Source organism: Vipera berus (genome assembly GCF_964194415.1).
Source record: "Vipera berus genome assembly, chromosome: 1".
NCBI classification, from domain to species: domain Eukaryota; kingdom Metazoa; phylum Chordata; class Lepidosauria; order Squamata; family Viperidae; genus Vipera; species Vipera berus.
Window position 1 is genome coordinate 322873977 of NC_138202.1, and position 22182 is coordinate 322896158.

The 22182-nt window shown below is 40.3% G+C and overlaps 1 protein-coding gene across 1 annotated transcript; it reads left to right on the forward strand.

Moving 5' to 3' along the window:
• Positions 1–143: 143 nt before the first annotated feature.
• On the forward strand, positions 144–13959 carry VSX1 (visual system homeobox 1; the record flags this gene model as incomplete). The annotated part of the gene is made up of 5 exons (XM_081312920.1): positions 144–537; positions 6162–6240; positions 9064–9187; positions 10938–11118; positions 13694–13959. 5 exons carry the CDS (start codon positions 144–146, stop codon positions 13957–13959), a joined length of 1044 nt encoding a protein of 347 aa, XP_081169046.1.
• Between the last annotated feature and the right edge of the window lie 8223 nt (positions 13960–22182).

Sequence of the window (22182 nt, forward strand, 5' to 3'; positions counted from 1 at the left end):
CTGCCCCGCGCGCCCGCCCGCGCCCCCCTTCGCCGTCGCTCCCCACATTTCCCCTCTGATTGGATCCAGGCGCCGATGAGCGCGGGATATAAAGCTCCGGCTCCAGAGCCTCTTCCCCCTTCCCAACCGGCGGCGGCGGCAGCATGACGGGCCGCGAGGAGCTGTCGGAGGGCAAAGCCAAGGGAAGCGCGCTGGCGCCCAGCAGCGTCTGTGGCCACGAAAAGGCGCGCTTGGGGGCCCCGGCCGGCGGCGGTTTGCGCTCCAAGGGCTTCGCCATCACCGACCTCCTGGGCTTGGAGGCGGAGCTGCAGCCGCCGGCCGGGTCGAGCTGCGAAGGCGGCGGGCCAGCTGCGGGGCGAGGAGGAGGAGGCCCTCCCTTGCCGCTGGGCTTGGGCTTCCTGTGCAGTTTTGCCACCCAGCAGCCCGCGGGGGCGCCTCGTCTCCTGCCCGCGCACCTCCCCTTCCTCCAGCCTCGCTCGGAGCACCAGCACCCCCGGTACGGACCGGAAGCCGAGAAGCCCAAGTTGACCATCTCCGGTAAGCGACTCCGCCTCTGCCTTGGGTCTCACGCTGGCGGAGAAACCCAACTTGCCGAGCAACTTTGCAGCCCTGATTCCCCAACCGGGCGCCCGGCCCGTAAGTCGGTTGGAGCCGACCCCTTCGGAGGGACCTGTTGGGGACAACTATTTCACAATAGCTGGAGAGAATCGGTTTCTTCTCCCCACACCGCGAGTTCAGAAAAAAACCCTGCGGGATCAAATAATGCCTTAATGATCTGCTGTTCTTTATTTGCAGCCTCTAGTAAGCATAGTGGTTGGCAGCCTAGGGCCAGTTTCCCTGGTGTCTGAGGAAGGACTCTGTCCTGCCTGAAGCCTCATGGCTCAATCGGTTGGTTAGCTTTTAAAGGGCCACAAGGCTCTTCTTGATGCGAATCTGGATACCACATCGCTAAATTCCAAAATTACGTTCAGAAACCCTATTTTATGGCACCATAAATCCATGGCACAAGTACATGTTTGCGTGAGGCAAAAGAATGCATACAGGCTCTGGCAAACAAACGTGGATATTCTCCAGAAGAACACTGTACATTTCCCATGCTTTTTAGATGGTGTCCTTTGCTGCTACTGCCGCAAAAAAAAACTCTTTTTCAGTATTTAGTGCACATGGGAATTTAATTCATAAATTCCACAATAAATGGATGTATCTCACATGTAAAAGTAAAAGGAGTGCTTTTAAATGCCTAAACAATGTGTGCCTTTAAAAGCAGTATGAATTATGCAACCTGCTGCATATCTAGTACTTGCTGCATACCTGAGATAGTGGCATAGAGGTACTCTGTTGATTCCTGTGAATCGTAGGCCTGTTAATAATAATAATAATAATAATAATAATAATAATAATAATAATAATAATAATAATAATAATAATAATAATAATAATAATAATAATAATAATAATAATAATAATAATAATAATTTTATTTATATACCGCCCTTCTCCCGAAGGACTCAGGGCAGTGAACAGGGCAAGTATATAAAAATACATAAATACAAAAGTTAAAAAAGAATTAAATACAATGCCCAAACTAAAACAGTAAATACATATATTAAAAAACAACAATAAAATCCCAAACCCATCCCCCCATCAGGCCAGGCCGGCTTGTTCGAATAAGTGCGTCTTCAGATCGCGTCGGAAGGAGCGAAGGTCGGGCGCCATCCGGAGCTCGACCGGCAACCGATTCCATAAATCCGGGGCGCCCACAGAGAAGGACCTCCCCCTGGGGGCCACCAGACAACATTCTCTGACCGGTGGCACCCTGAGGAGGCCCTCTCTGTGGGAACGCACAGGGCGGAGGGAAGTTGATGCTGGCAGCTGTGCCTGCTGTGCTCATAAAAGTGTGGCTAGCTTCTCTGAACTCTGCCCTTCTGTCTCAGACCTTTCCCCACTGATAAAATTTTATTTACCTATTCTTGAATCAGCAGGGGGAAAAATCTGCCATTACCAATCTTCTGTTTTTTGTCACTGCCAAACACCTCACTTGCCACTAGGGGACAAAACCCAGCTATGTCAGAATGTGGGGTAGGGAATAACTATAGGTAGTCCTCCAGTTATGTCCATTCATTAAGTGACTGTTCAAAGTTATAATGGGGCTGAAAGATGGACTTACAACCAGTTCTCAAAGTGCTAGTCATCACAGCACCTCCAAAATAATGTGATCAAAATTCAGGCCAGCCCACATTTGTGACTGTTGATTCCCCAATGCCTATCTGCTACACCCACTTCTTCACCTGCAGTACCCACCTTTGTTTCCTAGTGCCCGCCCATAGCACATTCCTGCTCATGGCATCTGCCCACGCTCTCTTGCGTCCACGCATAGCACCTACCTTCCTGTTGCTAGTGCTCACCCATAACTCTCACTCACCAACCTGCATGCCTGGGATTCCTGCTTCTTCCTGCTTAACAACCCCATTCTGGGGATACAAAGGCAACTGGGACTGCTTGAATTGCTGCTACTCAGTGATGCAGTCATATGACATCATGCTTTACAACTGCATTAAATTCCAGTTCCAACTGCCATTTTAATCTCAGGTCTACCTGTATTTTAAAGTAATGCTGGAGCAAAATTTACTGTCCCCCTTGCTGATTCCTGTCCTGCTTCTGTTGCATGTGATAATATTTGTGATTGTGTATCAGGCAAGATGATATGTTGTGTCAGGCAAGATGATCAATTTTTGCCTTACAACAAATCACTAAACAGGAAAAATCAGATTACTGCAGCAAGATTGGAGGCTGTTTGTCTGCCTTTCTTTCCATATTCCCTTTGGGCATTTCCCAGCTGAAAATAATGCAAAATGAAGAAACATATGGGAAGACAACAGAGCAAAAATTACCCAAGGAAGAGGAAGACAGACCTTGTCCTGTTTTGCAACTAGCTAGGTCTGGTCTAGCGGATAACAAAAATTGACAAGCTGCTGAATAAGCAGCTCCATCATTTCATGGGAAGAGGGGAAGAGATTGAAACTGACAAATACAGGCAAACTGGCAAACAAATAACAAAAATTCAGTGCAACACTCATTATTCTGAGGACACTGAAATCTGGAAAAGTGGGTTTGCTGCATCTTAAGATAAATATTTATTTCAGAATGTACTGTTAAAACAAAGTGCTTAAAAACACCCCCTGTTTTTCCCCCAAATAAAAGAGTTCTCTAGTCTGAGGCAAAATTGAGCTACATAAAAAAAATGGAATGAGGACAGTAAAAGGTTAATTTTCGAGAAACAAACAGCAAATAGAGGAGGAAAAAAGGCCCAAGAAAATAATAGCTACCAAACAGAGGAAAAATCATCATTATTTCCAAAGTACACATTTGGTTACACCTAGAATAAGTCAGTTCATCTCAATGCATTACACACACACTGGAGCTGTGCTGGTATAGTGTTTGGGGGAAAATAGTGCTTGCATATGAGTATGTCTAGCGACAATTTAAATCTGTTTCACTCATAGCTAGAGACAAGGTTAATGTGTTGTCTGGGTGTGATTGTATCATGGTAAATTGTAAGCGGGAATGAGATCCAAGAGAAGCATTTTAAATTTATAATTCCTGTCCTGAGTTTTAGGCCAAGAAGTATGGCCTTCACAATAGCCGGAGGATGAGCTTGGTATTTTGAACAGGGATTTCAAGGTGGTGCTTCTTGTATCTAATAAATGTAGATCTAAGTATCTTTTTCCCCCATTGGTGCTATCTAAAATCATGGAGATATGCGTCTTCTGAAGTATGAAGGCAATAAAGGTGATAAACAGTCTGAGGCAAGAAGAATGGACCTTGCTTTTGAGTGACTATAGTCAACACCTGCCATTTTGAAATTAATAAAACAGTCCTGTTTGGTCAGTTTGGAAGCAATGCCCATTGATTTCAATTGAATCTGTGTACTTAGGAAAACATGCACATAGTTTACAGGCCAAGTTTCTAGAAGAATATTTCCAAGACAAACTTGATCTTCAATGCATATGAGTGTATGTTTGAGAAATTAATGACTTGCTCCACCAATTTCTGCACTATCATTCTTAAGCCACTTCATATGATTCACATGTCTGCAGGTGGTCAAGTCTGTACGTAATCTAGAGTTCATTTCCAACACTAGTCCCTTTTGACAAGGAAGTCAATTCCTGACAATAAAAATACACAAGGAAATGTTTAGGATTTGGATAGTGAAAAGCTACATGTTCAGAGACTCTGTCTCTCTCTGTTTCCCCTTCACAAATTTCAGGGCTTAGTACTGAAAATTAGATCTAGTCTAGAATCAATTTGAATAAAAAGCTGTCTGACCGATATACAGCCACTCTGTAGAACATAAGGTAGAACAAAGATCTAAATAACCCAGTATTCCATAAATATCCATGGAAAGTCTACAAGCAGGACATGAGCCCAGCAGCTTCTTCCTGCTATTGTTTCCCAGCAGCTGGTGTTCAGAAACAGTTTATTATTATTCATTTGTTTACTTTCTTTACTGCCAACTCAAAGTGATTAATTAAAAAAGTCTCTGATATTGAAAGTAAGATATAGCTTGTTATGTTCATTAGCCATTGATAGCCTTATCTCATCTGCAATCTATTTAGCTTTGATCTCCCACACTACATCTTATTTAGAAAACTTCATAACTTTCTAAACACCAAGATATTTACATATAAGAGAATATACACACACACACACTATATATATATATTTATATAAGTTCATCAAAGGGCAATTCTAAGGAGAATGTTTTTATGAAGGACTTGTGGATATGGAGATATGTGAAAATATTCAACATAAAAGAATCAATGGGTAAGATAGGAGCATTTGTGCAGGGGACAATGGATTAAAATATGTTGACATATTTTGGTAATTAGTCTTGTAGATATTAAATGTCCATGGGGTCGCGATGGGTCGGACACGACTTCACAATAACAACAACAACAAGATATTAAATATTTACACCAGAATTTGTAAATTATATTTTTTTTTGCCTCATGCATCCTGTCTTCCCATGTTTCTTGTCAAACATCTATAATAGGCATGTCGGTTCTTCTGGACTCTGGAGGAATAGTGGTATGCCAGATATTTAGGAAAAATTAAAACAAATTCAAATTCCACTATGTTATGGAACTCACCACTGAAAAATTTAGGCTATCACAGAGAAATTAAAGGGTGTACGTGTGAAGAAAAGAGAATACTAAGATACTACTGAGTCTTGAAAATATTACATTAGAGACAGATCTTTATCTCTGATTTGGTAAAACCTGTCGGCATATATTGAAGAGAAACCAGTTATGGATTAAAGGGAATTCAGGTGGAAATAGTTGCAGTAAAGGGAATGATCATTTTCATATCATCTCTGATTATGAATATCTTTATTCTTTCATTAATATGAAAAAGCAAAGGATGATATCCTTGCTGTGCTTGGGGATGGTTCTTGGTGGGATCAGCATGGCTCACTCTATTTTCTTCTCCTTTTTCTTGATCTTTCGGTAGACTGGTTGGATTGCCTCCAATTCTGTTCTTACACTAGCTTTGAAGAAATTGGCTCATTTATTCTAGCTGTTCTCCTGGTGCTGAACAGCCAAAGTTTCTGGCAGTACTCCTTACTCCCTAAATACTGGCTGAGAAATTTGGGGAGTTGAAGTCCATATATCTTAAAGTTGTGGGGGTTGAAAAACACTGCCCTCTCCTTTTTCCTAAGCATGGACATGGGTAGAGTTGGCTGACCTATATTCCTAAGGACTGGGAAGAGAGTTTTAATCAGTGCTGGCTACTTGCCAATCCTGGTTGCTATCCAAGATGAACTTCGTTTCTTGGTTATTGCTATATCAGGAATGATGAAGACATTATTAGTATGTGTGTGTGGTTTTTTAAAAAAATTTTTGGTTTTACTGCTGAATGCTTGTTAGATTTTTTAAAACTGAGTTTTTTTAAAAAAAAACTTAATGTAATTGTAATCCTGATTCATTTGTCTAAGAAAAAGGAAAACTGAGAAATATTTTTAAAAGTAGGACTATAGAAGGAAAACAAGAATATATAAAATAATCCTACTGTATGGACCGCTTACAGTGAAAAAAAGATTTGACACATCTCTTCTCCCCTGCCCCTTCTCCTCCCCTGCTGTCCACCAACATGTTCAACAGATGAAGATAGTTTGTCAGGAGAAAAGAACAACCTGAAGACATCTGACTCTCAGATCAAGAGAAAGAAACGACGGCACAGGTACAAAAAGCAACTCATGCTGGATATATGGGAGCACAGCTGCAACATCTTCTGTATTAGCTTTAGGATGTTAGGACGCTGAGCTTGTCGATCAGAAGGTCGGCAGTTTGGTGGGTCAAATCCTGAGTGCCGCGGAACAGAGTGAGCGCCTGTTACTCGTCCCAGCTTCTGCCAACCTAGCAGTTCGAAAGCACGTAAAAATGCAAGTAGAAAAATAGGGACCACTCCAGTGGGAAGGTAACAGCGTTCTGTGCGCCTTTGCCGTCTAGTCATGCCGGCCACATGACCACCGAGATGTCCTCGGACAAGCGCTGGCTCTTCGGCTTTGAAACGGAGATAAGCACCGGCCCCTAGAGTCGGAAACGACTAGCACGCATGTGCGGGGGAACCTTTACCTTTACCTATGTTGCATTAATATTCCAAAAATTGTTACAATAGCTTTATAATATATGATTATATTATAATTATCGCCAGGGCTCGTTGCCTTGGAAGAGTGAGGAAGATTCTCAGGGATGACTCACACCATCCAGTAGGAGATATAGGAGTATAGCCATCCGTACCAACAGGCTGAAAAATAGCTTTTATCCGTGGGCTGTTAGGCTTTTAAATGGGATATAATCTCTGTGAATTTATGCAGAACTGACTTGGGAGGCCGGTGTGTGGTGTAGGTGGTTCACATGGTGTGGTAAGATGGAGGGTTTGTTGGCACTGTGTGTTGGGGGGGGAGCATGGGGGGAGGCTCAGCTAATCTCAATGTACACATGTTGTACTTTGACAATAAAGGTTTATTATTATTATTATTATTACATTGACTTTTGGGGTGGGTGTGGCTGTGAGAAATAGAATTATGAATGTGAAAGGCAGGGGGAGATATGGTGGGAGATGGGGTGGGCTGCTCTCAGGGAATGCGAGACAGTTGCCTTATACATTTTACATTCCAGCTCATTTTGCGGTCTCAATCCTGGTACCCTTTCAGCAGGCCTTTAATGGCAGGTCAGCCTGTAAGAAGTCCCACATAATGATTTAATCATTGATAAGAGGGCCCACCTGGCTTGTATTACCAAAACTGTAGGGTCCAAAAGGCGGACAATCCTTTGGGAGATATGCCCTGCTGGGTTTTGGGTGTGGCATCAGCCAAAACTGTAGGGCAGGGATGGGGGTGTGATGATGATCATCTGGGAATCTTACAGCTTTAAAGAGTGCTGGACCCACAGGTCACCGGATGTGAGACCCTGTTCATTAAATTGGGCCCTAGAGATCGGTTGGGATTCACAAGTCTCCCTGCTGTATAGCAACATCCCTGCCTGAGCAAAGTGACTTCATTTATTGGTTGGCAGTAGAATTCCCTAGACCTCTGGTTCTAGGGAACTTCAATCCACCTTCCCTGCGCGGAAGATCTGAGGTAGCTCTGGAATTCATGGTTACCAAGATGACCGTGGGCTTATCCCAGATCATCCAGAACCAAACATAGAACAATGGTTATACACCAGATGTGCTGTTCCTGTCAGAGCGCAGTGGCTATCTGAAATTGGGTGAGCTCTAGATGTCGTCTTTGTCACGGTCAGATCACACCCTGATTTCTATGTGATTTTCTAGTGCCGCTGCCTGCCCCCAGTTACTGATGGACCTGGATGGGTTTCAGAGGGAGCTGGGGATTGTTCCTGTTGATCTGCTGCATGATCCATCTGAAGCTGTACAGAACCATTATTAAGTCCTACTTTGTGGCATTAAGGGTGGTGAAGCGTCAGTACTGCACCCTTATTGCATCTGCAGATAGCCGCCCCGCAGTAATAAGAACCATCTTGGGTAAGGGAGGCTTAGTGAACCTCTTGCAGGAGTATGCAGAGGAATTTATTCAGAATCAGCTGGAGAAAGTAACTTGGATTTGCTTGCAGATGGACACTGGCCTTGTTACAGGTTCATAGGAGATGCTTGGAAAGGAATCCTGCCCAGTTATCTGGGAACAGTTTGAACCTGTTGGACTTGAGGAAGTGGATAGGGTCCTTAAAACTGGGGGCTTAGCCACCTGTTCTTTAGATCCATGCCTTTACTAGCTTGTTAAAATGGCCCAGGGGAGTGTTGTGTGGGTGGGTTTCAGCAGTGGTTAACTCTTCTTTGAGTGAGGGCTTCCTTTACTTCTTAAAGAAGATTTGGTTTGCCCCTTCTCACGAAGCCATCACTAAAGCCCACCAGAGTGAATATTTTTTGTCCAGTATCTAACCTCCCGTGTTTGGGGAAGGTGATTGAGAAGATGATTGTAAAACAGTTTTGGAGGACCTTGGATGAACCCGATTAATTTGATCCTTTTCAGTCAGCATTCAGACCTGGGTATAAGACTATAACAGTATTGCTCATGCTTTTGGATGATCTCTGGTGTGGGTGGGATGGGGGTTCTACATCAGTTCTTGCCCTATTTAACCTCTTGGCAGGTTTTTATACCACTGAACATGGTTTCCTTCTGGGATGGCTCAATGGAGCACACATTGTTCAACACTAAGGGGCACTCAGAAGAGTATGTAGAACAGTGTTGTACTAAGTCATCACCTTTCTCTCTGATCAATTCCAGTTGGTGGTGATTGAGGAGGAGAGGTCCCACTTTTTTAAAAAAAGACTGTTTTTGCTCCCTACTACAGCACTGATGTTGTTATCCCTTATGATGATGAAATGTCTGTAAGAAAACAATCAAGCTCAGTGAGCACTAAGGGCTCCCCTAGATTAAATACAACTTTTAGTTTATACATCTGGTTCTACAGGAACATATTTCTCATTTAAGATGCTGCATTGGCAACCTAATCTGGACTGTTTTTATTTTTGTCCCTATAGGACTGTGTTCACTGCCCATCAGCTGGAGGAATTGGAAAAGGCGTTTAATGAAGCTCATTACCCTGATGTATATTCCAGAGAAATGTTAGCAATGAAAACTGAATTGCCTGAGGATAGAATACAGGTAGGTTGTTTTGTGTCCAGTCCCACTGGTTTTGTTTGATACAACAGACAAATGTAAGGCCCAGACCCTTCCAGACCTATCTAGGTTTGACGTTTCCAAGATGGTTTTACAGAAAATATTGAAGAATGTCCAGGGCTTGAAAACTTGGCAGAGAGAAAGGCTGGGGTATCTATAAGATGTGGTCAAATTAGCAAGATGGTAGCAAGATGTGACCATGCAATCAACACTCTGTTTTTATGTGTGTGTCACATGTGTGACACAGGGATTTGAATGAACCATCATGACTTTTTTGACTGTATCATGCAGACATTCCAGGAGAAGGGCTTGCTCTATAGTAGCTGCTATTGCAACTCGCATCTAGAACTGATTTTTTTTCTTCTCTCTTTGAGATAATTCAGTTCAGAACCATTTGAAATTGACATTTATGGGTTCAGGGGAGGCTAGATGAAAGTCTCTAAGAAATTATGCTACCTTTGCAAATCTTGTCACAGTACAGAAAGCCAGGCTAAATAATCTATTGGTCATTTGACTGTTATTCAACATGAGTACAGTTTGACTGAGTAAACTTTTTAGATCTACAGAAAAACACTGGTAAGATATTAGCTGCAATCTGTAACATAGTTTATCTCAGGGTTTTCAAGTCAATCCTTTATCTCAGGGTTGACTTGAAAAATGACAAAATACAAATAGCCCTGTGAATCTAATTTTTGGAAATACAGAATGATTGGCTACTTTTTGGTATATTTACAGAGGGAGAGGCCCACTTAAATATTAATATGCTATCATAATGAAATCCTAAGTATAACTGTTCTTTAAAATTTTCTCATTTGAATCCTGGTTTGAAAAGAGAGGCCAAACTTTCTCTATGTACACACGGCTGTTTATTGTTTGGTACAAAGCAGAGATGCACCCTCGACCCTCCAAAACTGAGTGTTTACCTGAAAATTGGCCAAAAGGGAAGTATTCAATGCATCGGGCAGGGGGGCTTTCCATCAATTGTATTGAATTAAATTACAAATAATTCAATAGTTTTTGCCATTCTCACTCACTTTTTCGATTGCTGTTTTCTTCATACTACTCAAAAGCTGCATGTTGCCTTAGCGGCCTGAAAAAAATATATCCAGTCCTGTATACAAACATTGACACTATGCATTCACTGTCCAGCAGGATTAAACTTTTGGAGAAAGAAGCCTAATGAAAGTGTCTATGGAGATTTTCAATCATCCAGTCATGGTTGTCCCAAAGGTGCTTTTCAAAAGGCAACTGGACTTTCTTGGTTGTTTTTCCTTGAAGACGTTTTGCTTCTCATCCAAGAGTTCTCAGAATTGAAGAAGCTTCTTGGATGAGAAGTGAAACGTCTTCAAGGAAAAAAACAACAAGAAAGTCCAGTTGCCTTTTGAAAAGCACCTTTGGGACAAGCCTAATTAAAAAAAATAAGCATCAGGGTTTAGTATATTAATAGCAACAGGAAATGGAAATCAACCTATTAGTTGACTTCTCCAAGCAATATCTTCACATGAAAAACCAATGAAAGAATAAGGAAAACATTGTTATTCCAGTAGGAATGAAGTAGACAATTTTTTGACTTGACAAAAGGCTTGTAAAATCCCTGTTTTCTTTGTGCTGACCAAGTGATCAGTAACCTTTGTTCACCTACCATGTTTGTTTAATATGCTGTTCTCTTCCCTCCTTTCAATCCCACTCATGAACATTATTGCTAAATGTGTGTTTCTGGTTCTACTTTTAAAAGGTGTGGTTTCAAAACCGAAGAGCCAAGTGGCGAAAGCGTGAGAAATGTTGGGGCCGCAGTAGTGTGATGGCCGAATATGGTCTCTACGGTGCCATGGTGAGGCACTCCATCCCACTTCCAGAATCAATTATCAATTCTGCCAAAAGTGGAATGGTTGGTTCCTGTGCCCCTTGGCTGTTGGGTAAGCGTGTCTATAATGTTGTCAGTGTACAGGTGGTTAATATTTGACTACATGGGAAAATGACTAAGTACTACTGTTTCCTGTTGAAAGTATCCTTTTCCTTCTTTCACACAGGCTAAATTGATGACTAGCAGTAGAATGACCCCTTAAAACGTTGCACTTGGTAACATCATTACAGAGGTTATTAAATCTGCCTTCTAATACTAATGGAGGGTAGCAGGTCTTCTCTTAACTAGAATCCTACGTTGTGTCTGTACAAGTAGTCTTTGACTTATGACCATTTGTTTAGCAACAAGGACAGCAGTGAAAAAAGAGGCTTGTAACTGGTCCTTACACTTACAACGGTCATACCATCCCTGCAGTCCTGTGATCATGATTCGGGTGCTTGGCCACCATCATGCATTTACAATAGTCACAGTGTCTCATTTGTAAGTCACAATTGCCTGATGTCTTGCTTATTGACTGTGATTCACTTAACAACCATACCGCAAAAGGTTAAAAATCAGGTGTGGTCACATTATACTGTCAAATGCTCATCCTGAAGTGTATGGAACAACGGTTCTTGCAGCAGGAACGAGAGATGACCTACAAAGGAAATGCGATTTATTTTCTCAATACAGCAAACCAAAGCAGGAAAAAAGTCAGTTCTTGGCTGCCCGGTGCATCCAACGCTGCTTATATACACAACACTTATCACCACGCCTTTCACTTATCACCACTCCCTTCAAGCCAGCATCCGCCCGCCTCCCTATAAGTATCCTGTTCCCTCCCGCCCGTTCCTTTCTTTGTTTCAGCTGCCCGGTGTCTCACAGCCTGCCCTCCTGTGCCAGGTACCTCCCCCCTCATCCCATTTCCTACCCAGAAAGCCCCCCCTCTCTCCAGCTGTGCCCCTATGGCCCCGTCCCCTCACAGGCCGTCATTGTCCTTTCACTCCAGCTCAGCCAGAAGGCCCCAGCAGTCCACCACGTGCACGCCTGGTGTGCGTGCGCCTTCCCCCCTCTGTCTGTCCAGCGGCAGGCCCCCTCCCTCTGCCCAGGACATCCGTCCGTTGGTGAGGAGGGGGCTCCCGGGCTGTCGCCTGTATGTCGGGCAAGAAGCACGGCACCGGCTGTGCCAGCAAAGCCGTTCCGCGCAGTCGCGGCAATGGCGGCGGGCTGAGCGTCCTGCTGGGCTTGAGAGTGTCGGCGTGGCCTCCGGAGTGTCGGCGCAGCCTCCTGGGAGCCGGTAGGTCGCTTGTGGGCACCAGTGACCACCGGGCCGCCTTCCCGGCTGCCGGAGCCACCGGTCGGCTGGCCGAGAGGAGCGTGACGGCTGGAGGGGTGTGGTGTACCGCCCCTCGTTGAATGTCGAGCCTGCGGGGCTCAACACATACTTCACTTAACAACTTTGCTGCTTAATGATTAATTTTCTGGTCGGTATTGTGGTCGTAAATTGAGGATTACCTGTATGTGTATGATTATAGTAGTTAACTGCACATATCTGTGCATGTGAGTGCCTATTCAATATATACATAACACACATACATGTCTGTGCAAAAACACATGCAGACACACACACAGAGATTTTAAATTTCTTACTTTCTGCCTATAGCTACCCATAACATTTTCTGTTCTAAGAAAGCTAAATTTTTGTGAGTGGTGGAATTTGATATTTCTTACCATTCATATAATCTGACATGCAGTTTTCAGGTTTGAGAAACATTAACTGATCTTCATAATTTAATATAAATATAGAGTGAGATACAGAAATATATATATGTAGGTCTTGGCGTATTCGGGTCTTTTCCCATGTAGGATTGAGGGTGTCTTGGTGACGTTTCGACGAGGTCCCAATCATCATCTTCAGGCTGGTGTCTTCGGTTTCGTGCTTGTGTGAAGACCTACATACCTATACCCGTGAAAATCTATGAATATATACAAATATGAGCTGCCACTACTGTGGCTACTGCCTGTAGATGGCCTTGGGCTAGGCTGAAACAGGAAATAAGATTTGTCCCATGTCTGGGACCAAGCAAGTGTATTCTGAATGCTTAACAAACATTTCACACACACACACACACACACACACACACACACACACACACACACACACACATATACACACACACATACACACACACACAGACAGACATTATTATTTTTATTCCACTGGTATTACTTTTATAAGTAACTCAAGACGGCAAACATACATAATACTCCTTTCTCCTGTTTTCCCCACAACAACCACCGTGTGAAGTGGGTTGGGTGAGAGCGAGCTTCCTCTTGATCATAGCTTAAACTGATATTTATAGCCAGAAGACCTCCCCTCCTGAAAACTGATATTTTAGCTTTCACACAAAACTAGATCTGTTCATCCATGAGAAACGGAAACTATTGCATTTATTTCGTGTCTCTTCTAGTGTGGTTGGTGCCAATCCATTTATGGGTCTGAAAAAATGGAGCAAAAAGGAATTTTTCTTTCCCTGTTTCTCAGTATTATAGCAAGTGGCCCAGAGATTGAATTACTGCACAATTGCATTGATCTATTAGGTGTACAGGCTGATTGTATAATAAAACTGAATTTTTATTTCTTTTAGGAATGCATAAAAAATCAATAAATATTACAAGAAAGCCTGAAAATGAGGAAAAAGGAAATAGCAGCTGGAAATCTGAACATCCTGAGGAAGAATTCAAAATTAAGCAGACAGAATATGAACGAAACCCCGCTAATAAGTTAATCTCAATGGACAGTTCAGAAGATATTGCAATTGACCTCTCTAGTACGGCAAAGCAGGAAAAGAAGATCAGCAATCTGAGTTTTGGTGGGAGCCCACAGCCCAAAATGAAAGATGCTGAACACTAAGGACCTGGACAACATGACACATTTAAATTGGCCAATGGTCTGGCAAAATATGAGTATTATTGCTCTATGCTTATTTGTTTTTTTCAAGTGACTCATTCATTTTACGTGCAAAGGGGACTTTCTGAGGTGGGATATATGCAGAATAAAATTTATTTTTACAAATTGAAAGTTGTATATTTGTAAAGAAGATAATTTGCTGTAGCTGGATATTTTTTCTTTATATGTCTCACTAAGTCACCTTTCACCCAAAGTCTAAAAATAGCATTTGGTTCCATTTTTGGCAGAGAGGCAAATACGTACCCAATCACTTAATGAATCTCACTCCATCAAGTAAATACAATTATCAATGAAAACAATTTGCAATGCATTTCTGCTAAATTAAACCAAAGTAGAAAATTATAAAAAGATTTGATTTTCCCCCAGAAATGATCATTCTCCTTACCTGCGTATGGCTATTTAATAATGAAGGATAAATTGGAATACTTACGGTATGTGATAAAGCAAATAATAAGAAACACTTTTCTGAAATTATCTGATACACTCCTGATACGTTGGAAACACAATTCCTAGAATTCTCTACCAACTTGGAAATTCAGATAAGCCCATCCTGATAGTCATTTGCAGTGGACTTAGAAGCATGTCTGGCTTCAGCTAGTTTAACAGTGGCCAAAGGAGCAGAAAGTAACAGAAGCAGAAGCTACTTTCTCTTCCTTCTTCATTAAAATGCTAATATACATTGGATAAAAAAACAGATCTCTGTGTGAAAATATTTATTAATAATAAATATCATTTAATTTCAAGTATCTTTTTGCACTAGACTCCAGTTGGAGAAACTCAGGTTTCTTGTAAAATGTAAAGTAGTTCCTATAAATTTTATGTCTGGCTATTCCTACTGTATTGTAAAAGCAGTATTTATTAGTGCAGTTAGATGTCTCATATGTACTGTACAGTATACGTGACATACAGAACAAGGGAAATGAAGAACCTTGATGAAAATGAAATGATGAAAATGTTTGCAGGTTGCTCTCCTTTTCTTACAGGAACTCGTATTATAGATTTTGGTGTTTACATTAGGACATCCAATAGTCCAACTGTTGCAAGCTTACAAAAACATACATTTCTTTCATCCCCAGTTACACGATTTCATTACATATTATTTTTAAAAACTAAGGAAATTAATACTTTTTACCAATGTTTTCAGCATAAAGTATGTAGTAAAAAGTATGGCTTTTTATTACAAAACTGTATTGGGGAAAAATATGCAATAACTCCAATTTATGTTATATGGCGCGCTATGCATAATTGAACACAAATCTGTATTTATAGAGAAAAAAGCCATAGAATCCAGAAAGAAAATATTATTTTATAAGATGTAATAGAAAAATATTTTGTACTTATTCTGCATGGAAGAGTATCAACATTTGATCTTTTCCCTTTGGTCTTTTTATATGTACATCTAAAAAGCACTTTGGATATCTACCTGCTTTGTTTGTCAACTATTTATTTATATATTCATAATAAATGCTAGTGTTTTTGTGGCTTTTTGGAGATGTATATTAGCTGTTGGATAGTGTGCTAACTTCTAAAGACACTGCCAGATGGCCATGTTAAAATGCAATCCGCCAGTCCTACTTAGAGGCTTAGGGACATAGAAAGGAATTCATTTTCATGAGATACATATACTGTATCTGCATCCATTTTTGTTTGTTTATTTTTAAATATATTTGAAGAGTGAAAATAGAAAAAAGACAACGAGGAGGGAAAAAAGAGAATACATTAAAATGTACAAATAAAAATTCTATGAAGTATTTATAAAACATTAAAAAGTTTGGATGTAGAAGAAGTTTATCTGCAGAATTATAAACTTTATAAACTCCATAGTTTCCAAGTTAAAGTTAGCACCAGGCTTGAAAATATGAAATTATTTTTGACAGTAAAATATATTCTATAATCTTCCTGGGATTACATGTAATTTCCAGTGGAAGGCAGAGTATCTAAGGAGCAGTTACATATAAAGCCAATTTAGCATATTTTGTAAGAATATAAAATGTTGATGAGGCAACAGAAAAACAACTAGCCAAAAAAGAATCTTTGTTTCATCCTTAAATAATTGTTCCCCCAATTGCTAAGCTTTGTAACATTACTACTAAATATGAAAGAATGATCCAACCTTCCATTAAATATATGTATGATAGTCCTATTATTAATGTAGAATTATATTAACTTTAGAGTCATGCTGAGTTTACTGAATGAATTATTAAACCCTTTGGGCAAAGGAGGTATTGGGAACTAATAGTAACCTCAGCATCTTATTAAAACACATACAGTATATTTATATAATGAAGAGAAAGGAAAAGGATCTTACTTCTTGGCTGGAGCCCATGTTACTCCTCTTGTTGTTTTCTCTGGCAAGAAAATAAATGCCACAAAACACGGGGTTCTGAATGACCCAAGGAATTAGTCAAAAGAGATAACAGAAGAGATATCAAGAGGTATCTATTTTTGCTTCTATGGTTCTGATCTCCTGGTATTTTTGTTGGCCATGGAGGAGTATAGTAAAAGAATAAAGCATACATTTATTCGTAAACAATGGAAGGTTCAGGGATGAGATGAAAAAAACTGCAAAAGCTTTTTCCTCTGAACATGTTGGCTAAAGGTGGAAGGAACTGTGACCAAGCAGTATCTGAGGATCTCCTTGCCAGCCGCACCAACAGGCTGAAAAACAGCTTTTATCCATGGGCTGTTAGGCTTTTGAATGAGAAGAAACGTTTGTGAACTTTTGTGAATTTTATGCAGAATTGACTTGGGAGGCTGGTGTGTGGTTTAGTTGGTTCACATGGTGTAGTAAGATGGAGGGTTTGTTGTCACTGTGTGTTGGGGGGTGGGAGCACAAAGGGCGGCTCAGCTAATCTCAATGTATACATAGTTGTACTTTGACAATAAAGGTTCATTTCACTGAAGGTGAGAAACAAACTAAATGCAAGGAATGAAAAACCAGAACAACTGATACCAGCAGAAAATGAAACATACCAGAAAGAAAAATAATATCTCCTTTGCAGTTCGTGTGGCAAGATGAATGGGTTGAGGAAACAAAAGACTAGAGATGGGATGAATTGTCAGCAAAGACAGAGCAAAAAGTTTAGAACATTAAAATGAGATAAGAAAGAGGTGGGATTTACCCTTTTCACTAAACCTATCCCAACAACATATTTAATACAATCAGACACTAAACCCATCAAATTTCCTTGCTTATGGTTCTGTCAGCATACAATCACGGTATCTAGTCAAAACTTACCACTTTGGGATTATAAAGAACCTACCCATGTTCCCTAGTAAATGTCTGGTATCTCATGAGCCCATGCTCATGAGATACCAGATATTTGATACAACTTAATTTCAGTCAGGAAGACAACGGCAGCCATTTCTTGGATACAATGAACAATCACTATTTGGAAGTTATGCTATGTCCTCTTGGTCCTTAGCAGTGAGTTCAGGAAGGCCTCCTTTTTCAGCTGTTCTTTCTTTTCAGCACTTTTTCTCCAAAAACTAGCTGGGTAAAACAAGTTAATGATGATAACATTGTATGAGGAAAGATGCCACATAGAAGGTCCTGTTCTTGTTCTTTACCTTTCCAAAATATTGAAAATGGAATAATTTATAAGAAGCCAGATTCTGATTTAATGCTACAGGAAAAAAAATCTGTGTAGTAAAGGGAATTCAACAATGAGATCAATTGTCCAGAGAGGTGGTATGTTCCCATTCAATGAATGTCTTGAAAGAGAGGGTTGGTAGCTATCTGAAGGGGATGGCAGCCCATTGCAATCAGGGGCATAAATAATCTCTTTCAATTCTGAAATTGCACGTCTGGATCATCTGATCGCTTTAACCAAACTGAGTATGTTCTGGGAATCATGATTTATATACATGAGTGAGTTCATGTAATGCACTAACTATAAATGATGATTTGCAATCTATAATAGTTGCGTACACGTAACAATCCAGTTCAAAATTCATCAAACTGTATTATAGTTTAGAGCCCAGTGTGACTCAAGAATCAACCTTTTGAAATCTGTGATAGGTGATCAAGTTTTGAGTACACTGTTTTGATTATGAAACCAGACAGAATTGATTAAGAATCCAGTGTTTCTTTATGATATCACTACATTCCTTGATTGGCAAACCCTCATGCCCCCGTCACCTCATGATTAGATTATCACAGAATAACATATAACAGAGTTGGAAGGGATCTTGGAAGTCTTCTAGTCCAACCCCCTGATCAAGCAGGAAATCCTATTCAATTTCAGAAAAATGCTTGTCCAATCTCTTCTTAAAAACTTCCAGTGTTGGAGCACCAACAACTTCTGTAGCCAAGTCATTCTACTGGTTAATTGTTCTCACTTTCAGGAAATTTCTCCTTAGTTTTAGGTTGGTTCTCTCCTTGATTAGTTTCTGTACATTGCTTCTTGACCTGCCTTCAGATGCTTTGGAGAATAGGTTGATCTCTTTTTTGTGGCAGTCCCTGAGATATTGGAAGACTGCTATCATGTCATCCCTATTACTTCTTTTCATCAAACTAGACATAACAAATTCCGGCAATTCTTCTTCATATGTTTTAGTCTATTCATTCCCCTAATCATGATTGTTGCTCTTCTCTGTACTTGTTTATGGAGATTCTCGTTCATCCAGGTCATGGTTGCCCCAAAGGTGCTTTCTTAGGAGCCAGCTGGACTTCTTGTTTTTCTTTAAAGATGTTTCGCTTTTCATGCAAGAAACTTCTTCAGCTCTGACTAGATGGTAGGGAATGGAAGGATTTATATTCCTTGAAGACAGCTGGTCATTTGCATTCTTTTACACCTTCGGGACAACCATGACCTGGATGACTAAGAATCTCCATAGACATTTAGCTATGCTTTTTGCCAATCAGTGTCTAAATGTAATTTCAGGAGCAGATTATTACCTATAAAGTATAGCCCTATATGATAGCCTCCTTAGACATCTGATGGACTGCTTGTCTCCACTTGTTTCTGCCTAGTCTGTATGCTCCAGAAAAGTAGGTGTGCTCCAAGATTCCTCTATTATGCAATCTTGTGGGAAATTTTGTTTCAAAACATTAAAAATCAAAACACCAAAAAGCAATGATTGTTATTTAGAGTATAAATTCCAGTTGTGCATAAAGATGAGCATGTGTAGACAGATCTTTCATAAAAATGTTAACCAGAATAGTTCTGTGAAGCATTTTTAGAACATTCATAGGATAAAAAAAATAATAGGATCAAGGAATGGTTTGAATTGCTCTCAAAACACAGATGTATTGGATATGATAGCAAGAAATAGAAGCTTAAAATTATTTGTGTAAACTAAAATGTTAATTTTCTAAGTGAAACTGCAGGATATATGATAAAATAATGATTAGCAAAAGCTTATTTAATCAGAAATTAGGCTTTACAAGAGCAGAAGTTTGGCACATTTAAAACCTAATCCTGATTCAACAACATCTGCAGACAAATTGATCTGGGCTGTGTAATGCTGGCACCAGCAATAGTTTGCACGTACAGTATGACCAAACCTCTATAATGATACAGATGGCATGTCTCTTTTGCTTATTACATTCGAAAACAGCTACCGACTCTCAGTAAAAATATAAAAGGTGATAAAACACAAAATAAAAAAATACTCAGTTTAAACTTTCAAATACTTTTGGATTTTGGACACAAAGTAAATGACAGAATTGTCCTATTTATAATAGCTTTTATTTGTGACATCTCTCTGGAGAAAATAGATGAATACCTAAAGAAACAAAATTTACTGAGGATTACAGAGCAGAAACAGATTATGAATGTACTTATAATAATAAGGGGAGTTTGTGAAGCTATAAAAAAGATCTAACTAGATAAGGTGCTTGGACCTGATGGATTCTTATTCTTATTATAGATTCTTAACTATAAATGTTTTGAGGATGAACTTTTACAATCTTTGCAAAATACAATGAAGTCTATCTTATGGAAAGGAAAGATGCCAGAGAGTTGGAAAGAGACTGAAATATCAACAATACCTAAAGAGGGACGAGATTTGAGGTTAACAAGAAACCACAGGCCTGTCCACCAGATATGATAATAAGTGCCTGAGTTATGTTTACATTTCCAACATCTATCTGACATATTTTTAAACATTTTTGCTAATCTTGCTGGTGGCAAGTGCCATCTATAAGACATTTTATATAGATTTTCTTTATACGAAGTTGACATTGTCAATTTATAATTTCTCTCCCATAATTTTTGCCATTTTTCTAGTTCTATATTATAACCAAAATTTTTCGCCCACCTTCTCATTGTTTCTTTGGTTTGTTCACTTTCCATCTCCAAAATAAATTAAATATATATACATTTTCTTAATTAATTTCTCATCAGAGGTTAACAATATCTGGTAGACATGTGGTAAAGCAAAGGCTTATTGGAAAAAAATACATGCCTGGTTAGAAAAAATGTTGGGAGAACACGTAGAATTTAATCCTGAACTTTTCCTATTAGGTATGATACCAGAAAACATTAATAAACAAAGTTTATATTTGGTTCTACACATCACAACAGCAGCAAGAATAACCTTCGCGCAATACTGGAAAAATGAAGGAATGCCACCAGAGGAAGAAGTAATTAAAAAAATATTGGAATGTGCAGAGATGGACAGATTAACGATGAGATTGAAAGATAAAGAAGAAACAGAATGCTACCAAACCTGGGAGTCATTCTACAAATGGCTAGAGGAGAGAACCAAAGATTAGGATTTGGCTATGTATTAGTGCTTTTGAACCCAGACTGCACTCTGGTTGAAAAACTAACATATGTATGTAAGGAAAAAAAACTAATAAAATCTTTATTAAAAAAGAAAAGAAACCATAGGCCTATACAGTATCATTATTTATTGACTGACAAATTTATATGGTTGCCCATTGCACGAGAAGTGACTCTGGATGGCATACAACAATCCAATCCAATAGTAAATATATAAAACAATAATTAATTACCTAAAATACAGTATTTATACAATAAATATTTTTAAAAAGCATAAAAACTATAACAGTAGAACTAAAACTAGAAAGGAAAATAATACAGTACACAAAGAGATGTTAATAATAATAGAGCTCCTCACAAGTTTGCCTGTCTCCGAGAGTCTCCAGACCTGCTGGTATAACCAGGTTTTGAGGAGCTCAGGGATGATGAAGCTGACCTCATCTTAGAGGGGGGAAGGAGAAGATTCTATAGGGCGGGAACCACAGCAGAAAATGCCTGCCACCTAGAGTCTACCACATGTAGTTCTCTAAACCGGGGATCCCCAACCTATGGGCTGTGGCCTGGGACCAGGCTGCAGGATCTTGGCCAGCGGGCCATGGAAATAGGTGGCTGGTGCGTGCATGCATGGGTGTGCATTCTCCCATTTGCACTAGTGCCCATGGCCTTGTTTGCACATGCGTGCGGGTGCTAAGGGGGCCGCTAGCGCCAGGCATGTGTGCACAGCTCATTTGTGGATGCGTGAACGGGGTCGCTAGCTGCCGTGGGGGGTGCGCGGCCATTGGCACATGCGTACAACACCAGCACATGATGCATGCATGAATGGAGCCACTAGTGCCGCACCAGTGCACATGGCCGTTTGCGTGTGAGCATACCAATTTGGAAGCTGCTTTTCTTCCCTCCGGGCCGTGAGCCCAGAAAAGTTCGAAACCTCTACTCTAGACAATGGAACCTGTACCTATATCTATTCTACTGGATTTGGTGGGATTGGCAGATGAAATTGGGAAGAGGCAGTCCCTCAAATAACCTAATGCCTTGCATGACTTTACAGGTGAACAGCAGCACCTTGAATTGGACCTGGAAACATACTGCCAACTAAGGTAGTTTGTGCAGCAGAGATGTGATGTGTGCTGTAACAGTTATATGAAACACACATTACTGCTTGCATTGCTACATTCTGCAGTAGTTGAAGTTTCTGGATACTCTTCAGGGGCAGCCTGAATTAAAGGCATGAGTGATTGTGATTAGAGGCTCTTGATCCAGAAACAGGTGCAATTGACAAACAATATGAAGTTGTACAAAGCCCTCCTAGCTACAACTGCTATTTGCTCCTCAAGCAGGAGTTGTGAATCCAGAAAGGAACCCCACCCCCCTCCAATTGCTTGCAAGATCTGTTTGGGCAGTGCAACGTCATCCATCACCAAAAATGGTGTAGATC